General features: G+C 42.0%; 1 protein-coding gene across 2 annotated transcripts in view; it reads left to right on the forward strand.

Moving 5' to 3' along the window:
- The window catches only part of LOC115347147 (transmembrane protease serine 11E-like), a 47192-nt gene that overhangs the window by 27355 nt on the left and 2770 nt on the right, over positions 1-17067 (forward strand). For both annotated transcript variants that reach the window (XM_030028197.1, XM_030028186.1), the window contains 4 exons: positions 9658-9696; positions 12828-13023; positions 13850-14109; positions 15550-15692. In XM_030028197.1, the coding sequence (XP_029884057.1) occupies positions 9658-9696; positions 12828-13023; positions 13850-14109; positions 15550-15692 (638 nt within the window). The remainder of the gene's footprint in view (positions 1-9657; positions 9697-12827; positions 13024-13849; positions 14110-15549; positions 15693-17067) is intronic.

Raw genomic sequence — 17067 nt, forward strand, 5'->3', positions numbered from 1 at the left:
TGCTTGAACTGGGCACATTGCATTGCAGCAACGCAGTGAAACTCAAATATGAGCTGTCACACACCCATTGTTTCTTGATGGGCCAGCTGGTCTTCCCCATTGGAATGGCTCAGGATGATAGGTGACGTCCCTTTGGGCAAAGAAACACCATTTCTCCGCAGTGGTGTTTATACGCTGGTAGTTCCTGTTCAGCAAAGTGCATGTGTAATTTGTCCCAGATAGAAGTACTGTGTGGGCATTAATTAGAGAGATTCAAAGAGTTGGGGGCGTGGGGGGGGTCGTTTTTTGGTTTTCTGGTTTTTTTTCAAGACAGTCAGGTCATCATTTAGTGAATTTTGATGTTTCAGTTTAATTTGGCGCCTTACATAAAGGATAAAATTGGAAAGAGTACAAATATGCTTGTTAGAAAAGGACTGTGATCTCCTCATCGAGTTATCTGATTAGCTGCTTTTATTCAGTCTGGTAAATGTGGGAAGTGACTCAAACCCCTGGTTTCATTGACCTTGAACTGCACCAGGGCTGTTTCAGTAACGTACTAGTTGCTAGTTAAAAAAGTTAGTTGATACAATTGAATCACAATGTTTTCATTAAATATTTGGTCTCAGTAAAAGATGGCATCTCTCTGTTACTTTGATAAAGTTGTATGATAAACTTTGTGTTGCTTTTCTTGGATCTCTCAGCCTAACCATAAAACACTGACTACTTAGGTCTACCATTCACTACAGGACTAGCATTGTGCAACCATTACACGTGACACAAAGGAACGTAAACAATACCTTGCCATTTCTAAGAGATGACAATATAAGGTTCCATTTAGATCTTTCTTTGCTAATAGGATTTCAGCAGTACTATGAGGCTTGGGCAAGCTCCTGTTGGTGCTACTGTTTAAGAAAACCAGGTTGACTCAAGTGAAGGGTGTAGAAGAGCACTCCCATGCTTCTAGAGGAGATGCAGGTCTCAATTTATAAAGCTTGTCTTCTTCTTCACACCTGGGAGAAGTGACAATTTTCAACAGATCCTGGCAGTCCAGAGAAGGATCTAGGTTTTGCATTTCCCACTTCTCTGTCCCCTCCTGAAATACCCTATCCAACCTTAGTATTTAAACCAAGGAAAGCTAAGAAGCCCTAGACTTTTTCCATGCTCTGTAGCACCTTTCTAAATTTTGCTTCATTGTAGCTTTGATGGTTTTGCCAGCTGGAATCCTTGTTTATGTTGAGGCAATCTCAGAACAATTTCATAATGGCTTGTAAAAAAATCATTAACCTGTTCATCGTAATCATCTTATCAAAAGATTCTAATTTGGGGGCCATAATATATAGCTTAGTTTAGCTAAGCATAGCTAACTAGTTGAAGAAATCCAGGTCAGGCACTTATTTACATTGCATGCTAGGAGGGTCTGATAAGGAGAACCTCCTTAAGTCTTCCTTCCCGGATCTAATAATCTTGTTGTTCAACACCCTGTCTCAACTTGCACTTCACTCAAAAGTATTTGCTTTGAGGATCAGCTCCAACAAACTCCTACAAATTGGCTGCAATGCTCGGATCTTCAGCTGCAGTTCAGGGCAGCACTACAAAACTAACTAGTCTGCCAGACCAGGGGTAGAACTTGCATTGCCTCTTCATTCCTGAGGATTGGGAATAAAGAGGGGATAAAATCTAAACTGACAATGTTTTATTAGTTCAGGGTTTTTTTCAAAAAGAGAGAGAAGCTTGATTGTACAGATGTAAAAAATAGCAAGTGTGCAAAATTTAAAGGAAAACAATATTGCCTCTGGTTTGTATCATCACTAAGCAGTAGATGTTCTTTACATAGGGCTGCAAAAATATATTTGTATCAAGGTATCTTCAGATGTGTTATTACGGAAGTCCCTGCTTTCTTATTTAGCTAGACTTCATAATCCCCTGGTCAAGGACACTGGTATCTCCAGACATCCACTATAGCTTTGATAGAAAATAGGAGGTGATAGAGATCTCTGCACTTGTGTACAAACCCCACTGGAAGCCCAAATATTTTTCAGTGGGGAGTCAAGCAAACTAAGTCCTATCTTCTCTCAACAGCAGTGCAAGGGCCAGCAAAATGAGATATCAAAGTTGGGTGACTTGGAAACACCTACATTCGGATTTGCTCTTCCACTGGCACTGAATGAAGAAGGTGTTGCAGTTTGTCCTTCGTATAGTTCTGGCACCAAAGAGATCTCATACAAGGCTGAATTTTTTTCCCCAGTGTTTCTTGGTTAGAAGTATAGTCAACTCACAGCCTGGATCCCCATTAAGCAAAGTGTAGAGCAGCTTGCCAGACTATTTCCTTTTGTCAGGTAGGTTGGAAGTCTCCCAGAATGTATTTTTGGGAATGCACTTCTGATGTCAGAAAGAAACTGGTTGCAAGATCACTGGCACTGTTCGAAGTGAGTAGGAAATATTTCCACCTGTTACACAGCCAAGGGTTTTGACCATGAACAATGAGTCATGAATTCGTTTTGATCAACAAGTTAACTGTTATTGTTTCTATTTATCTGGCATCTGGGGCTTGCTAAAGCACCTTACAAATACAAAGTGCAGAACCTGGGAGACAGATTCCCACTTCTTTATTGAGTCTTCTGTGGGAGACATGCAGATGAGTGTCTGACCTGGATGACTGAGGAATATTTCATCTCAAATAATGTATGTAGCAGTCTGATTTTTTTGTACTTTACCAGCCACAACAGCAGCTTGGGGGAGTGGAACAGGACATGCACCTGTGCATTGGGAAATACAGTGGAGATATGACATTCCTCCACTTTGATGCCATTAGTTTGGCACAAGGTGGTATATTTCAGTGTTTGCAAGAGTCTAGAGAGGCTGACTGAAATGGGATGGACTGAAATGTATTTTAAAATTAATATTTTGCAAGGACATGCTTGTGATGAAGGAATTAAGCAGGAAATCTTCCTGATCTGACTTCTTAGATGACCCAGATAAGTTGATTTACTTAATTTCCTCACTCTGTTCTTGTTTTTCCCTTTCTCTGCCTTGCCTGCAGAGGTTGGAAGTAATTTGGGCTGCCCCTACTGTGGTGAGACCTTGACTGCAGCTGGGGCATAAGTGTAGGTCAGGAAGAAAAATAATGCTAAAAACTGTATCAGCTTGGATACATGCTGCAGAACTGGTACATAATTCCTCATGTAGATCCATCCTCAGGCTGCAGGACACCCAGATGGAGGAGTTGTAAGTACACTGTGAGGTGTGGACCGCTCTCCTCACGGACAGAATTAAAATGTGGTTGATGGGGGGGGAAAGTCATGGATGTGAGGACAGGTCCAGTGGACATAAGTAGGGAGGGAAGGGTTGGGTGACAGGGGCAATTAGAGGTACAAAGCCTTTGCCTTGTCTCTACCAGGTTACTCTCCCCTGTTGAAGGAATGAGAATTGCATCACCTGTATCTAAGCCATGTTTTGCTGCTTCTACAAGGGTGCATAACTCTAGGGAGGTAATTCCTGTTGAGAGAGCGGTGAGAATATTGGAAGGTTAGAGGGGAGATGTTTTAAGTCGTGGGCACTATGTAACCACACAAGAGCATGACTTTCCTGCTGAGCCCAAAGCTCATGTTTTGCCATCTTTCAGGGAACTCCTGCATTTCCTTTTGGGTACAGTTTTTGGAACATGACTGAATCTGCTGCTCAATGCTCTCATTCCCATTTCACCCCAGTACCTGGGGCCTTCATGGTCTTTAACGTAATTAAAGAGTATTAGAGTAGAGCTATTATCCCCACCTCTGTCTGCACTGCAGGACAGATGCACTCTGTGACATTCCTCTCAGCTACCCAGGTTGGTGACCTACTGAAACTTGTCAGAGATCCTTTTTTGCCTGCATGCACTGTTGTTACCCTAAATAACACTGAACTAGGTGAGCCCCCTGTTTCTGATGCAGCTGAGAATTTTGTAATTCTCTCTTTTTTTGACAAGTTTTTATTAAAGTGTGACAAAGGACAGTGGGGAAAACATTTCCTCTGCTCCCTGGTGCATTTCACAAAGCTGTGCTTCAAATGCATGTCCAAGAATGTGTTATTAGTACTGAAGCACGTACTTTTTCTTAATTTTTTTTATGTTTACAACCCTATCCCCCCTTCATACCCCATTTGAGATAATCTCTACCTTGCCTTCTCTGTGTGAAAAAACAACTTACACAAGCAAGATGTGGGAACTTGATATAATAGAGAATGGAACACGTAGTTTGCCTTTGAAGCTAGCAGTTATATTATGACATATAGAAAATCACGGGTGGAAACCTTTAAAGAAAATCAAGTTTCTTGTGGGAAGCCACATCTGTGAAAAATGATGTAATTGGGTAAAGCTGTATCAGATTTTTAAAATTAATTTCTCATCTTTAATTTTGTAGCCATCTCTGGCCCTTTCCACACTGAAAATGCATAATGTCCCGTAATAATGCATTTGCTTGCCTTGTTTGAACTACTTCCATATAACGTCTGGTCCATTTATGTCACTGAGAGTTCTGCCTGTTATTTTCCTTTTAATGCAAACACTGATCGCTGTGGCTTAAATGAAATGAGGCAGGGGACACAAGATTAATTCTTCTGATGCAGTGACACTGGTATTATTTAAAGACGTGGCAAAGCAACAACATTTTTCTGTAAGAATCTCTGACTCCCTCAGAGATAAGTGGTCACATTCACTCTGCAGTTAACTACAAACCCACAAACTTTTAGGTGGTTGCCAAATAGATCCACAGGCTTTGGGCACTGAACTCGCTTAGAAATCCTGGCCTTAACTGGTTATTGCATATAAACAATTACCAAAATAAAGATGCTTTCCTGCTCTTGCTTAGTCCCCTTTTCTTTCCATGTTTGCTCAAAGACATAAGTTGAAGAGTAAAAAAGTTATTTACTGATAAGTTATTAATCTCAAATAGTAACTGCAAGTCACTATTCTCATTAGTCAGAAATTAAGACCAATAATTTAAGTGTATTTTAAGGTTATTCCGTTTACTAAATATGCAAAATAACTGTATGAACAAAATTGCTTGTCCAGTTGGAGAACAGAGCCCTCTTCTGAAAGATGGAATCCCTAAGCCATGTTTCAGTAGATTGCTGTGATTTTAATTTAAACAGTAGTTTTCTCTTTTAAGTTAGGCAAGCTTTAATTAAATAGCAAGTTCCATTTTACAGGTAGGCAATGCATGTTCAAGTTGAACTTGTTCTTGTTTACAGTGGAAGCCTGAACACTGTTTTCCTAAATGCGGCACAAACAACTATTTTTGCAGCCGTATGTGGTTGGGACAAGATATGACACTTTAATTGTTACTAATTGATGCTTTTTCTTGGTAGTGCAAACAACTAGGGCAACTAGTAAATGAGCAGGGCAGCAAAATTGCCTCTCGTGCCTTACAAGTGATTGCTTCAAGGCAGGGCTTGCAACATGTTGGTTGGCACAAAGTGAACAGCTATGCTGTTGAGCAGGCCCAAAATGTCAAGCTAGTAACAAACGAAGGCAAGCCCCTAACGAGGTAAGCCAGTAAGCAACGTGATTTTCAGCAGTATCGTGTAACCCAAAGTGCTCCTTCCTTTTGATGGGATCTACTGTGGGCTGGGCTTATCTGAAAATAGTGTCTGTTCAGGTTTCCAAAGACACACATATGCTCTGGGTTTGGGGTCTTGATTTTGAGTCCTGGGTAGTATGCCCTAATTTCACCTGTCCCGATCTGCATGATGGGTTCCTGCGTCTGTTGCCAGACAGACCTGCTTTCACCTCTTAAAAAATCCCTTTACTTTGAGGTTTTCTCCATTGCTGTGGTGTTTTCTTTAGTACTTGTGTTCCAGCTCCCAGTGTGGGATACATGGTCAGGGCACTGTATCTGGCAGATCTCTAAAGCAAAGCAGCGCCCCTACCCTGGTGGATACGGCATTGAATTTATTGACAGGTGTCACTGACCTTTTTCCTTCAGCAGTGGGTGGATGGGAGAGTACATCACCTGCATAGTCCTGATATACTATAAAATATGCTAGAAATTAAAGCTGTACAGACATCCCATTTAAGACTTGTGTGCGTGGAAGACTTTTTTCTCCAGTTACACACAAGTCGGTCCAACTGGAAGCAATGGGTAAAATTTTGCCCACGTGAGGTTTGTACTTTTTTCTAGGTGCCTCGTAAAAAGGCAAACAGAGATATAGACAGGTGCCTTGCAGAACAGCTGCATGACTCACAGCAAAACTCAGTGCAGTGAGAACATGCTAATTGAATTGCTTCCAGCACTGTGCTTGAACAAGCTGGTTGCTCCTTTTGTCTTCTCTATGAGCTTTGCAATATAATGTAAGTGTTAATAATTGACTGCAGGCTTTATAATTAGGCATTGTGAGGTAAATGTCTCTCCACCCAGAGAGGAGCTAAAAGAACGCTATTATCAATATTGCACTTGAAGGCAAAAGGTGCTTTTTCATTATTGATTACGTTTGTTGGTTTATTACCAGTTTCCACCTAGAAAATATCAGAGTGACACAAACTATGAGCTAGTTCTGAAGGTTGTATGAATTTCTAGGAAAACACTGGATGCTCATCATAGTTGAAACAAACAAGGAGGGCCAGATTTTTCAAAGCACTTCTTGCCAATATAAACATATGGGTAAAGTAGCCAAATACTTAGCACAGCTCAGTACCGTTTTTTTTTTTTCCACTCACTTTGTAACTTACCAAACAGTAATGTTTACACCACCGATGAATCCCTTTTCTGGCCTAGCTTTTACTGTCTGGTATTATTACATTTTGACGTAAGGGATCTTGGCAACAACCAACCATATTATCCATGGAAATTCACAGAATATAACTGACATTCCTGAAATGCAGAAGTACCTGTCCATTCCACTCCTCACCTCTGTGAATCACATATTTAAGAATTATCATTAAAATCCACATTCATCACACTATCTTCATAAACTTCACTCGCATCAACAAAAAAGAATTCCCCACACCAAAATCAAAACAACATCATCACAACACTGAACAAAAGTGGACAATTTACACACAGTCCACCCCTTGTCCCTTTACCACAATTACAAAACCTGAAAATTCCCCACAATTATCCCACTCTCTAACAGTGTTCAGTCCATGTTTTGCATGTTACCTCTCCCAATTACTATCCTTTTCTCGAATTCCTCATGCCCCATGTTGGACACCAAGAAAGACTGTGGTGGGTTGACCCTGGCTGGACACCAGGCACCCACCAAAGCTGCTCTATCGCTCCCCCTCCTCAGCTGGACAGGGGAGAGAAAATATAACAAAGGGCTTGTGGGTCGAGATAAGGACAGGGAGAGATCACTCACCAATTACCGTTACAGGCAAAATGGACTCGACTTGGGGAGAATGAATTTAATTTATTGCCAATCAAATCAGAGTAGGATAATGAGAAATAAAACCAAACCTTAGAACACCTTCCCCCCACCCCTCTCTCCTTCCCGGTTCAACTCCACTCCCAGTTTTCTCCACCTTCTCCCCCCAGCAGCGCAGGGTGATGGGGAATGGGGGTTGGGGTCAGTTCATCACACCTTGTCTCTGCCGCTCCTTCCTCCTCAGGGGCAGGACTCCTCGCTCTTCCCCTGCTCCAGCGTGGGGTCCCTTCCACGGGCTGCAGTCCTTCAGGCACAGACTGCTCCAGCGTGGGTGCCCCACGGGGTCACAAGTCTTGCCAGAAATCTTGCTCCAGTGTGGGGTCCTCTCTCCACGGGTCCGCAGGTCCTGCCAGGAGCCTGCTCCAGCATGGGTCCCCCATGGGGTCACAGCCTCCTTCGGGTATCCACCTGCTCCGGTGTGGGGTCCTCCCTGGTGGATATCTGCTCCACCATGGACCTCCGTGGGCTGCAGGGGCACAGCCTGCCTCACCATGGTCTTCACCACGGGCTGCAGGGGAATCTCTGCTCCGGTGCCTGGAGCACCTCTTCCCCTCCTTCTTCACTGACCTGGGGGTCTGCAGGGTTGTTGCTCTTACATGTTCTCACTCCTCTCTCCGGTTACCGTTTCTGTGCCCACTGCAACTTTTTTTCCTTTCTTAAATGTGTTATCCCAGAGGTGCTACCACTGTCGCTGATGGGCTTGGCCTTGGCCAGTGGCAGGTCTGTCTTGGAGCCGGCTGGTATTGGCTCTGTTGGACATAGAAGTTTCTAGCAGCTTCTCATAGAAGCCACCCCTGTAGCTCCCCTGCTACCAAAACCTTGCCATGCAAACCCAATACGGGGTTTTCCTCCTTCTTTCATAGCAATTGAGAAAGTACAAGTGAGTATTTTTACTGAAAGGGGACCTTGCAAGTTGTTGCTTGCCCACCAGTAAAACTTATTTATCTTTATTATGTGAACAGTTCCTTTTTATAGTGAGTAAGACTGTGTTGCTATATAAATGTCCAATTATGACTCTTCTCCCATTCTTACAAAACAAAGAAGCAGCTGCATGCACATACGGCAGCCCTAGCACTGCTTTTGCTCTGTAACATTCCCCACAGTCAAGCTGTACATGCACTGGAGTTCTGTTTCCTTTTTCTATCGTAATCTGATTAACGTCAAGTTAAGAAATGAATGAGTACACGTCTAGTAATGGTGGATTGCAATTCACCCTGCATACCAGGAGGAGTGTCAAGGCCACAGGCAAAACACAGGTGATACAAGCACAACAGGCAATAAGTATGAGCCAGAGACGACTCCTGGTCTGGTGTGGTTTTGGATCAAAACCAGGACATTATTCTGTGTAGCTGCAAAGAGAAGAGAGAAAGGAAGAAGTGGATAAGGACAGGGATCTGCTGAGAAAGGCTATTCAGCCCCAAAATGTGAAGTTGTGTATGCTGTACAAGAATCATTATATAATTTAAAAATTGTATTGAAAGTGTGATTTTATTTTTTTTTAATTTGTTTTTACTGCTGGCAACTAAAATGGTAGCTCTACTAAAAATAGCGTTCTGGAAGAAGGGGAATAGACTTACAACTTGAGCCAATGCTTGTTCTTGTCAGCATGAGCATACAGTATTGTCTATAAACATACAACATGCATATTAAAGAAGGGAATGTATTGCTAGAACCTGCTGTGCCATGCAATAAATTGCTATTAACTGTCTATTTTAGTATCAATAGTGTACCAGACACCCTGTTGCTCAATAAGATAGGAGAAGGGAGAATGAGCTGCTGCTATTGTAAGCTGGCATTGCTGCAGGTGAAGTCACTGCCTTCTGATCTTGAAGAGGGCACAGAGTGGGTACCAGATCTCCTCTGGCTCTCACTCTGGTGTAAAATGCTGCCAGTTGATTTTTTACAAAAAAGGGATTTCAAAGCTTTCCACTGTAAAAATTTCTCCCCAAGAAAATTGTGGATCTTCAGTAATACAGGACTTGTTTTGTCCGTACTCCCCTCCAGAAACATCAGGGTCCAGCAGGATGGGGGAGACCCTGTGCCTGGTCCTCAGAGGATATTGGCTGGCTGGAGAACAGCAAGCAGCACCGCAGAGAGGAGTGCAATAGCCAGGGCAAGAACGTGACCACATATGAGCTACCCTGGTTTCTCTAGCAGCCCCCCTCAGCCGTACCTCCTGCGGTGCCCTGTACTCAAATAGCTGTCGGGTGGGACAACCGTGCTGATGGAAAACCTTGTCTGTGCTGTCCTGGCGTTACTCTGACTGTTTGTTTGTTTCAGATATGGAGGCGAGAAGAGCAGAAGCCCTCTTCAATGACAGTAAGTGAGGGCTTTTTAAGCCTGGGAAATCTCTGATTGTTTTAATTAGCATTAATAGTCTCTGAGCACTTTTCCTGGCCCTTCAAAGCCTTTTCTCATCCTCCTGCCTAATGAATGTGACCTTGTACTTCACACAGATGAGCCATGTGTTTAGAAATCCTGCTCAGTCACAAGGAAGCCTTTTTTTATTAGTGTCTTCTGGGATACTTAGGAAGACTGGCTTGAAAATAGGGGTGATGGGGTAAAAATCACTTTTCTAGAAAAAGTCTACAGCCACCGCTGAGTTCCCTGGTCAGTTTTTTTGCAGTGAGATGTTCCTTCTATTAAAAATATCAGCAATTCTGTGAGAAAAGCACAAACAGTAAGAGAAGAGCAAGTGCTGAGGGCTCCATAGAAATTCCCAGTGTTGGGCAGAGGGGAGACATGCAGGTCCTGCTCCCTAAGTGCCTGTGGCATGCTTCTGCCTCCAGCAGTGCTGGTGTGGAAGCCGGAGGGTGCATGTTAAATGTAAACCCTGCCATCTAGGAAACAGAGGACTTAGCCAGTGAGGCCTGAGCACTGTAACATTCAGGACACTTGTTTATTTACTAGGCTGATCCAGTTGCTGTTGGTACCAGTGAGAGCTTTTACACTGTGTCTGCTTAATTGTGTATTTGGACAGGCAGAGACTAAGCCATGTTTCTACATGAAAGCTAAGACATTTCAGATGACTCCTAGGTGTACATAGTAGAATTGAGTGAGTGAGGAGGACTTCCAGTAAATAAAGGAACTTAATTGCTTGGGGTAGTTGACTGCTTTAATCACAGCGGCTAGCTGAAAGGTGTACTATTACATGCTAAAGGCAGGAAAGTCCTTATCAGGGATTTGAGTGCGTTTTATATTTGAGCAGATTATAGTTAGAAGCAATCTCTATTATAAATTGATTAAAAGATGTACTTAAATAGAATACTTCATCAAGTCTAATCCTGCCTGCACAGGGCAGGCACTGTTCTCTGCCCCCTTGACGTAAAGTATTAGAACTGCATCTTGGAGCAGCGGCTGCAGAATCTGTTTCATATATGCTTGTGTTGGATGCTGTAGCATAACAATTAATCTCCACCTTGCTACCTGTTATTTTCCTATACGCACATTAAGTGATGAGATTTACACCTGAACATGTACCAGCATGTTGTTCAATTGGTGCTTTAAGGGTGGCAGCCTCGCAGAGACCTCTAACACAGTCTGCGAGTGAGAAGTGCCCCAAAAGCTGGTAGGGTTGGGCACATGCAGAAGAGTTTGGAATAATAGCTTTCTGTGTGCCCTCAGAAATCGGGAATATGTCTAGTGTGCATTGGAAGGCAGAAATGACCGTAAGGAAATGTATAGAAGTTACATCAGCCTGTGATTCTAATGAAAATGTTCAGTATTTTGGAGTGGCTAGTAGCACAAAATTGTTCCTTATGGAAATATAAGGCAATATGATAGGTCTTCTCTAGGTATTGCTGTAGGGGTTGAGGTAGTTTGTTTTAGAGATGTTTTTAAGCTTTCAGAGAAGGAAGTCAGCTTGTTTGGAGATTTAATAGTCATAAAAAGCCACCTCTGCTTACAAGTTGGGTTTCTTTTTAGTCTGGGAAAGTTTGATCAGTTCCTTAGCAGCAGGCTGTCAAGTAATGGAAGATTAAATAACAACACTTTCTGGGTCCATTTTAGGTGCTGGTGTTCTGGGGCACTGATGGAACTGTGAGTTTTTCCCTGTGTTTTGAACATTGACTTCTCAGGTGGTTGATAGGATTGTGCAGTTTTAGGACCAGTAACTGAGGATTACCAATAGCTTTCAGGAGGGAAACATGCTAGCGCAGACAATCTTATCAGTTATGGTATATTCTCCAGTTTTCCTTTCACATGGAACGTTTTGGACAAGTAGATTTAGATTTCAGTTATTTCATTCATTGTCATTTTAAATCTCAGAACAGGGCAGACTCTACACTGAGCACACGAGCTTCTCAATATTGTATGGCTTTTTTTTTTCCTTCTCAAATTTATGAACAGCTTTCAATCTGCTGTGTTACTGATGCTGCTTTTGACTATAAGGTACTGTTAACATAACTCTGTGCAGCTCCTAGCAGGAAGGGGCAGAGGTTACACTCTGCGTGGCTCCAGTGTTTCACTTCTGAGGACTTCGAGGGCCCTGGGGCTGGCAGCTCTTCAGTGACGTACTACTGACTTCTGCTTTGTCCCCCTCTTGGGTCACTGTCTGTGGGAGACAGGCAGTGCAATGGTTTGGATTGTGTTGTCACTATGCAAATAATTCTTAGCTCTGTCTCTTTTCAATGAATTGGGATAGTCCTGTCTGTCAACTTTCCTAATGTCTAGCTGAAATCGAGGCCTGGATGAGAACTAGTGGGTCTTGGTCCAGGTAAGATGGATTTGATGCTGTTTGGATGGGAGAAGACAGCTGAAGCAGCTCTGTCCATTGAGGAAGTTTCTAAAGCTACCGGGGAGCTTCAGTTGCTCCTGAATACCCTGAGTTTAGGGGCTGAAACCATGGATACTTTCATTTCTCTCTGGGTTTGGAGGATAATACTTTTTGTCATGGATGCACACCATGCTGGAGGTGTCCATGCTTTTGTCATCTCTGGCTTGGATTAGTGTGAAGCTCTTTGCCTGAAGCGCCTCTCCAGGTCCACTTGCAGACTGCCATTTGTGCAACATGCAGTTGCCTGTTTCCAGGTGACATCTTGCTGATGTAATCTGCATGCATGCATGGCTTGGATCACTCCCATCTTAGATTTTTCCTTGTTCGTGTTTTATCCTGATGACAAAGTACCCGGGACATTATTTAAGAATTGTCCTGGCTGTGTGGTGAAGGTTTTGATTCCTGATTTGGGCTGCTCACGCAGCTAAGCCTGAATGGCTGACCATCATGGCTTTCAATAACAGTCAGTTGTTCATTCAGGCTTCTAACAGAATGGGTTGTGCATGAGGATCTCTGATTGGTTGGGGTGGTTGGTGGAAGGTGTATTTTCTTGTCGATGTTAATACTGTTAGAGAACCTAGGTGGTGTGTAATTTCACATATGTTTTCCACAGCTATTGGCAGCCATATTTACTAAACAGAAGAATAGCTAATACGCTCTTTCTCCTTTTTGACAGTCTGTGGGTTACGGCAGAATAGATCAGTCAAGTCAATGGCAAAATCATCATCATTGCGAATAGTCGGCGGATTGTCTTCTGCAGAGACTGGGGACTGGCCATGGCAAGCTAGTTTGCAGTACAATAATATCCATCGTTGTGGTGCAACACTCATCAGCAATACGTGGCTTGTATCTGCAGCTCACTGCTTCAGAGAGTAAGTTCCCATTTTAGAGAGAATCTGCAGCAGAATGTGCCCCATGTGTATCAAGTTGTGTGGCTTTCCAGATTTGCACCACATCCCTGACTTTTCCCAGGGGAACAATTTTCTGCCTTGGAGGAGAAAAGTCAGGGTTAAGCAGACCCATCACTTTAATGTTTCAATCAGAAATTAAAGACTGATTCTTTGGAGCAGAACTGGCAGTTTTATGAGCAGAAATCAATAGTAATTTGGCATATTGAGCAAAGAAGTGCAGAAAAGGTAATGTGACTGAAATGGCAGAGTATTCGTTTCCTGTTGCACTATGTGTTTTTGAAGGTGCTCCTTCCTGTTACAACCAGGTTGCTGCTCCTGCAGGCTGCTACCAGAAGTTACAATCCCACATTCCTACCCCTCCATTCAGCCATGTGCTCCCAGCACTTCTTTGTTTCAAGCGTGGCAATTGTGAAGCTGCAGGGCATGTAAGATGGAACAGCTGATTGAACAGATTATTAACATGCAAAAAGAGTAACGGAGATGAAGAGTCTTCTAGCAGAAGAGTGTTTTGCTTTGATTACAACCTGCGGCCACACAATGGCTAGGTCAGGAACAAGGAGCAGGGGAGGAGTATGAGACCATAGTCGAGGAGGGAACGCAGAATTGCCACCTTCTAGCAGTAGTCCACAATTACGTGGGACACAGTGTTATGGAAAGTGATGGATGCCCTAAGAATCTAGTAGGGAGCTGGCTTGAAGGAGCTTTACAATAAAGGTGCTCACCAAGTTTAAAGTCCTGAACATTTATATTTACACCTAAATACTTACAGCACTCTTACCTTTTTCAGCATGAGTCACCCTCAGAAGTGGACTGCTACTTTTGGAGCTCTTTTGAAGCCACCAAGCTTGAAACGATCAGTCAAGACTATTATTATTCATGAAAAGTACCGTTACCCAGAACATGATTATGACATTGCACTTGTGCAGCTCTCTAAACGAGTTGAGTTTACGAGTAGCATACACCGCGTTTGTCTGCCTGAGCCATCTCAGACTTTTCCATACAATATTTATGCTGTCATCACAGGCTGGGGAGCACTTACCAATGACGGTGAGTCCTAAGTCTACCAGGTGACCTGTATGATACATAAACAGTGGCTCAGATCTACTACTGAGTTGATACCACTTCTGTAGCCATATGTTGTATGGCAGCAAGCCTAATGCTTTGTCTATAAGCAATAGGTTTGTTTAATCATAAGCAGCATTTTCTTGTTCTAAAATTAGACTTGACAAAGACAGAGCTACAATCCACTGAAGCAGAAAACAGGAAGATGACTGTTCTCTTTTTCCAGCCTTTGCATTTCATATTGTAAATTCTTAAGACAGGTAGTCCAGCCAGGCATGTGCTTATTATTAAAGAATTTTAGTCATGGGTTTCTCTAGGTTTGCTTTATTAACAACTCAGAGTTGGGCCACCACCGCAGTGAATGGCGAAAGATAATTCAAAAATGCCTTCTATATATACGATTTTACAAAACATTACGGAATTGATGTCTTGTCAAAAGAAGTTCTTGGTGTTCTTGGCGGTTTTCCATGAACTCTCAGTTCTCTATTCTCTGGTGGTTTCAAAAGTCCAATACATTTTCCTGTCTCAACTGATTCTTACTGTCTCGCCTTTTTCTTCTGAAGTTAGTGGTCGTAGGCAGGTCTCCGGTCACCACAGTCACTTATCTTCTTACACATCAAAGATCACCTTTGAATTTCTGAGAATCACTCAGGTTGTTTTATTAGTTCATCTTACTCTAAAGTTTATCACTTACTCTTATCTATTCTTATGTCTTAGGACTAAGATGTATGATCCTTTTTCTGTTGATTCAGCTTGACTGGATTTTAAGCCAGCCATGGTGAGAGCTACACAAGGGACAAATAAGCAACTTATGCATATTGTTTTATAAGCACCTGCATTCTATTAATCGCATCTAAAACAATCTCTAATCATTAGTTATATGTCTGATATGAATAATCTTAAAAACAATGAGGCTTAAGGCCTAGTTCCCTTTACACTTATATAGCACCTAAAAAATTTTTCTCCCAGCCCTAGCCAGAAGCTACAGATAACTTTGTGGGCTTTCAGGTGAATGTGCAGAGTGAGCTGCAAATGGTGACTTACCCAAGCTCGCACTCTTATCAGGCCATGTTAAGAGTAGATTTAGCAATGGAACCAAGATGTCTTCATTTCATATCATCTGCCCAAATTGCTAGGTAATTTGTGTTCCATGGTATTATATGGAACATGTATAAAATATATGGTCTTATACTTAAGGCACTATGTACCATGCAATCGTTACTTCTGTCTTAATGGTACAGGTCCTAAGTGAGACTATGAGTAGGTACATTTTCCTTAAGGGCCTAACCTAGACAGATCAACAAGCAAAACCTCCACATTAAACCAAGTCAAGCTGGTCCTCCATAAGAGAACATTAAATACTCTTCCTGTATCTTAACTACTGCAAATTCTGTAGATAAATACCCAAACTATATTTTCCCTCAGGTCCAACTCCAAATGCTCTTCAGGAAGCAACAGTGAAACTTATTGACTCAAACACTTGCAATAGAAAAGAAGTGTACGATGGGGACATAACACCCAGGATGTTGTGTGCTGGATACCTGGAAGGAGGAGTAGATGCTTGTCAGGTAACTGTAGCTGAAAATTAGAAAGTAAAACTATTTTAATGCTGACTCCAGTATCTGGTTGACCAAATCTTAACTGACAGTGTATTAGTCCTTTAAGTAGGCTCCATTCAAACTGGAATAAGTTGTAAAATGAAATAGCATTTAGTACATATCATTTAGCACATGAAACCCATAGTAAGAGCACTAAATAAGTATAATATTCAAAATTTAAGCCTTTGATAGCATGAAATGAAATTCTTATTCTGTAACTCAGAAGAGCTGCTACAAGCCCACTTGATTCTCATAATTTCTTGTGTGTGAAATCTAACTAACAATTTGCTTGCAAAGTGATATGACAAGACATTGACAGAGATACTAAATGCTGAAATACTAAATATGAGCTAAAAATTAAATGTCTCAAGTAGCCAAAACCAGACACCTGTACAGTTGGGAAGGAAGAAGTTTAAGAATGTAGCAGTTAAGTTGCCAGCAAAAATGCACTATTGCTCATTGAAATTAAATTCTGTACTGGATCATCTCATAACAGGTCAGTTATGAAATGATCTTTGGTAACAGACTTCAATCAGTGGAAGGAAAACTGTCTGAAACAAAGAAACTATAAGGAAGCTAGCTGTAAATGGAATGGTAAGGATACATGCGTGGTACAGGTTTGCAGGTTTGCAAGGAAATGCTTATATTCAAACAAAAATTTTTCCATAATGATAACTTTTAAAAAGGTAATTTCTATTTATGTTATTTACAAAGAATGTACTCCTAAGTGCTGGTTCAAAACAGAACCTTTCCAGTAACCCAGTCCTACAGATTTATGCCTAAAGCAAAACTCCCTGCAGAGTAGGTCTGGGAGGCTCAATTCCTCTGTTCCCATCTGGCTCAGCATTGAAAAGACCTGAACAGAAGGGTGCGACTGCTGTTTATTACAGTAAAACATTTTGGTGGAAGATGGGGAATTTGGTCTGTTGTGTGAGGATTGCCTTTCAGCCTTTAAGGTTTCCAGTTTAGCTATTATGACCATGTCATGCTATTAACAGTATCTGAATTCAGCCTCTGAAAGTGGCTGACATCTTAAGGAGATATTGTCTAATTAGAAGACCAAGTTCCTGATGAAATCCTTTTTGAAATGTTATTGCTGCAAGTGACTAAAAGAATTTGTTGAAAGAACAGTGGTTACTGTTTAAAAAAAAAAAAAAAAAAGTTAACATTGGCTTAGATTGCTGTATATATTTGTGTTTCCCTACTTTGTACGAGGAGGAAGACAAGGTAGGTGGGAAGCAGTGTTTCACAAAACAGAAGAGAAGCTTTTTATTTTTTTACTGTAAAAGCACAGAGACAGGTCAGGAGGTTCCATGGCAAACAGGAAAGAGCCACAGACTCTGAG

The sequence above is a fragment of the Aquila chrysaetos genome, chromosome 1 (genome assembly GCF_900496995.4).
Source record: "Aquila chrysaetos chrysaetos chromosome 1, bAquChr1.4, whole genome shotgun sequence".
In the NCBI taxonomy this organism is placed as follows: domain Eukaryota; kingdom Metazoa; phylum Chordata; class Aves; order Accipitriformes; family Accipitridae; genus Aquila; species Aquila chrysaetos.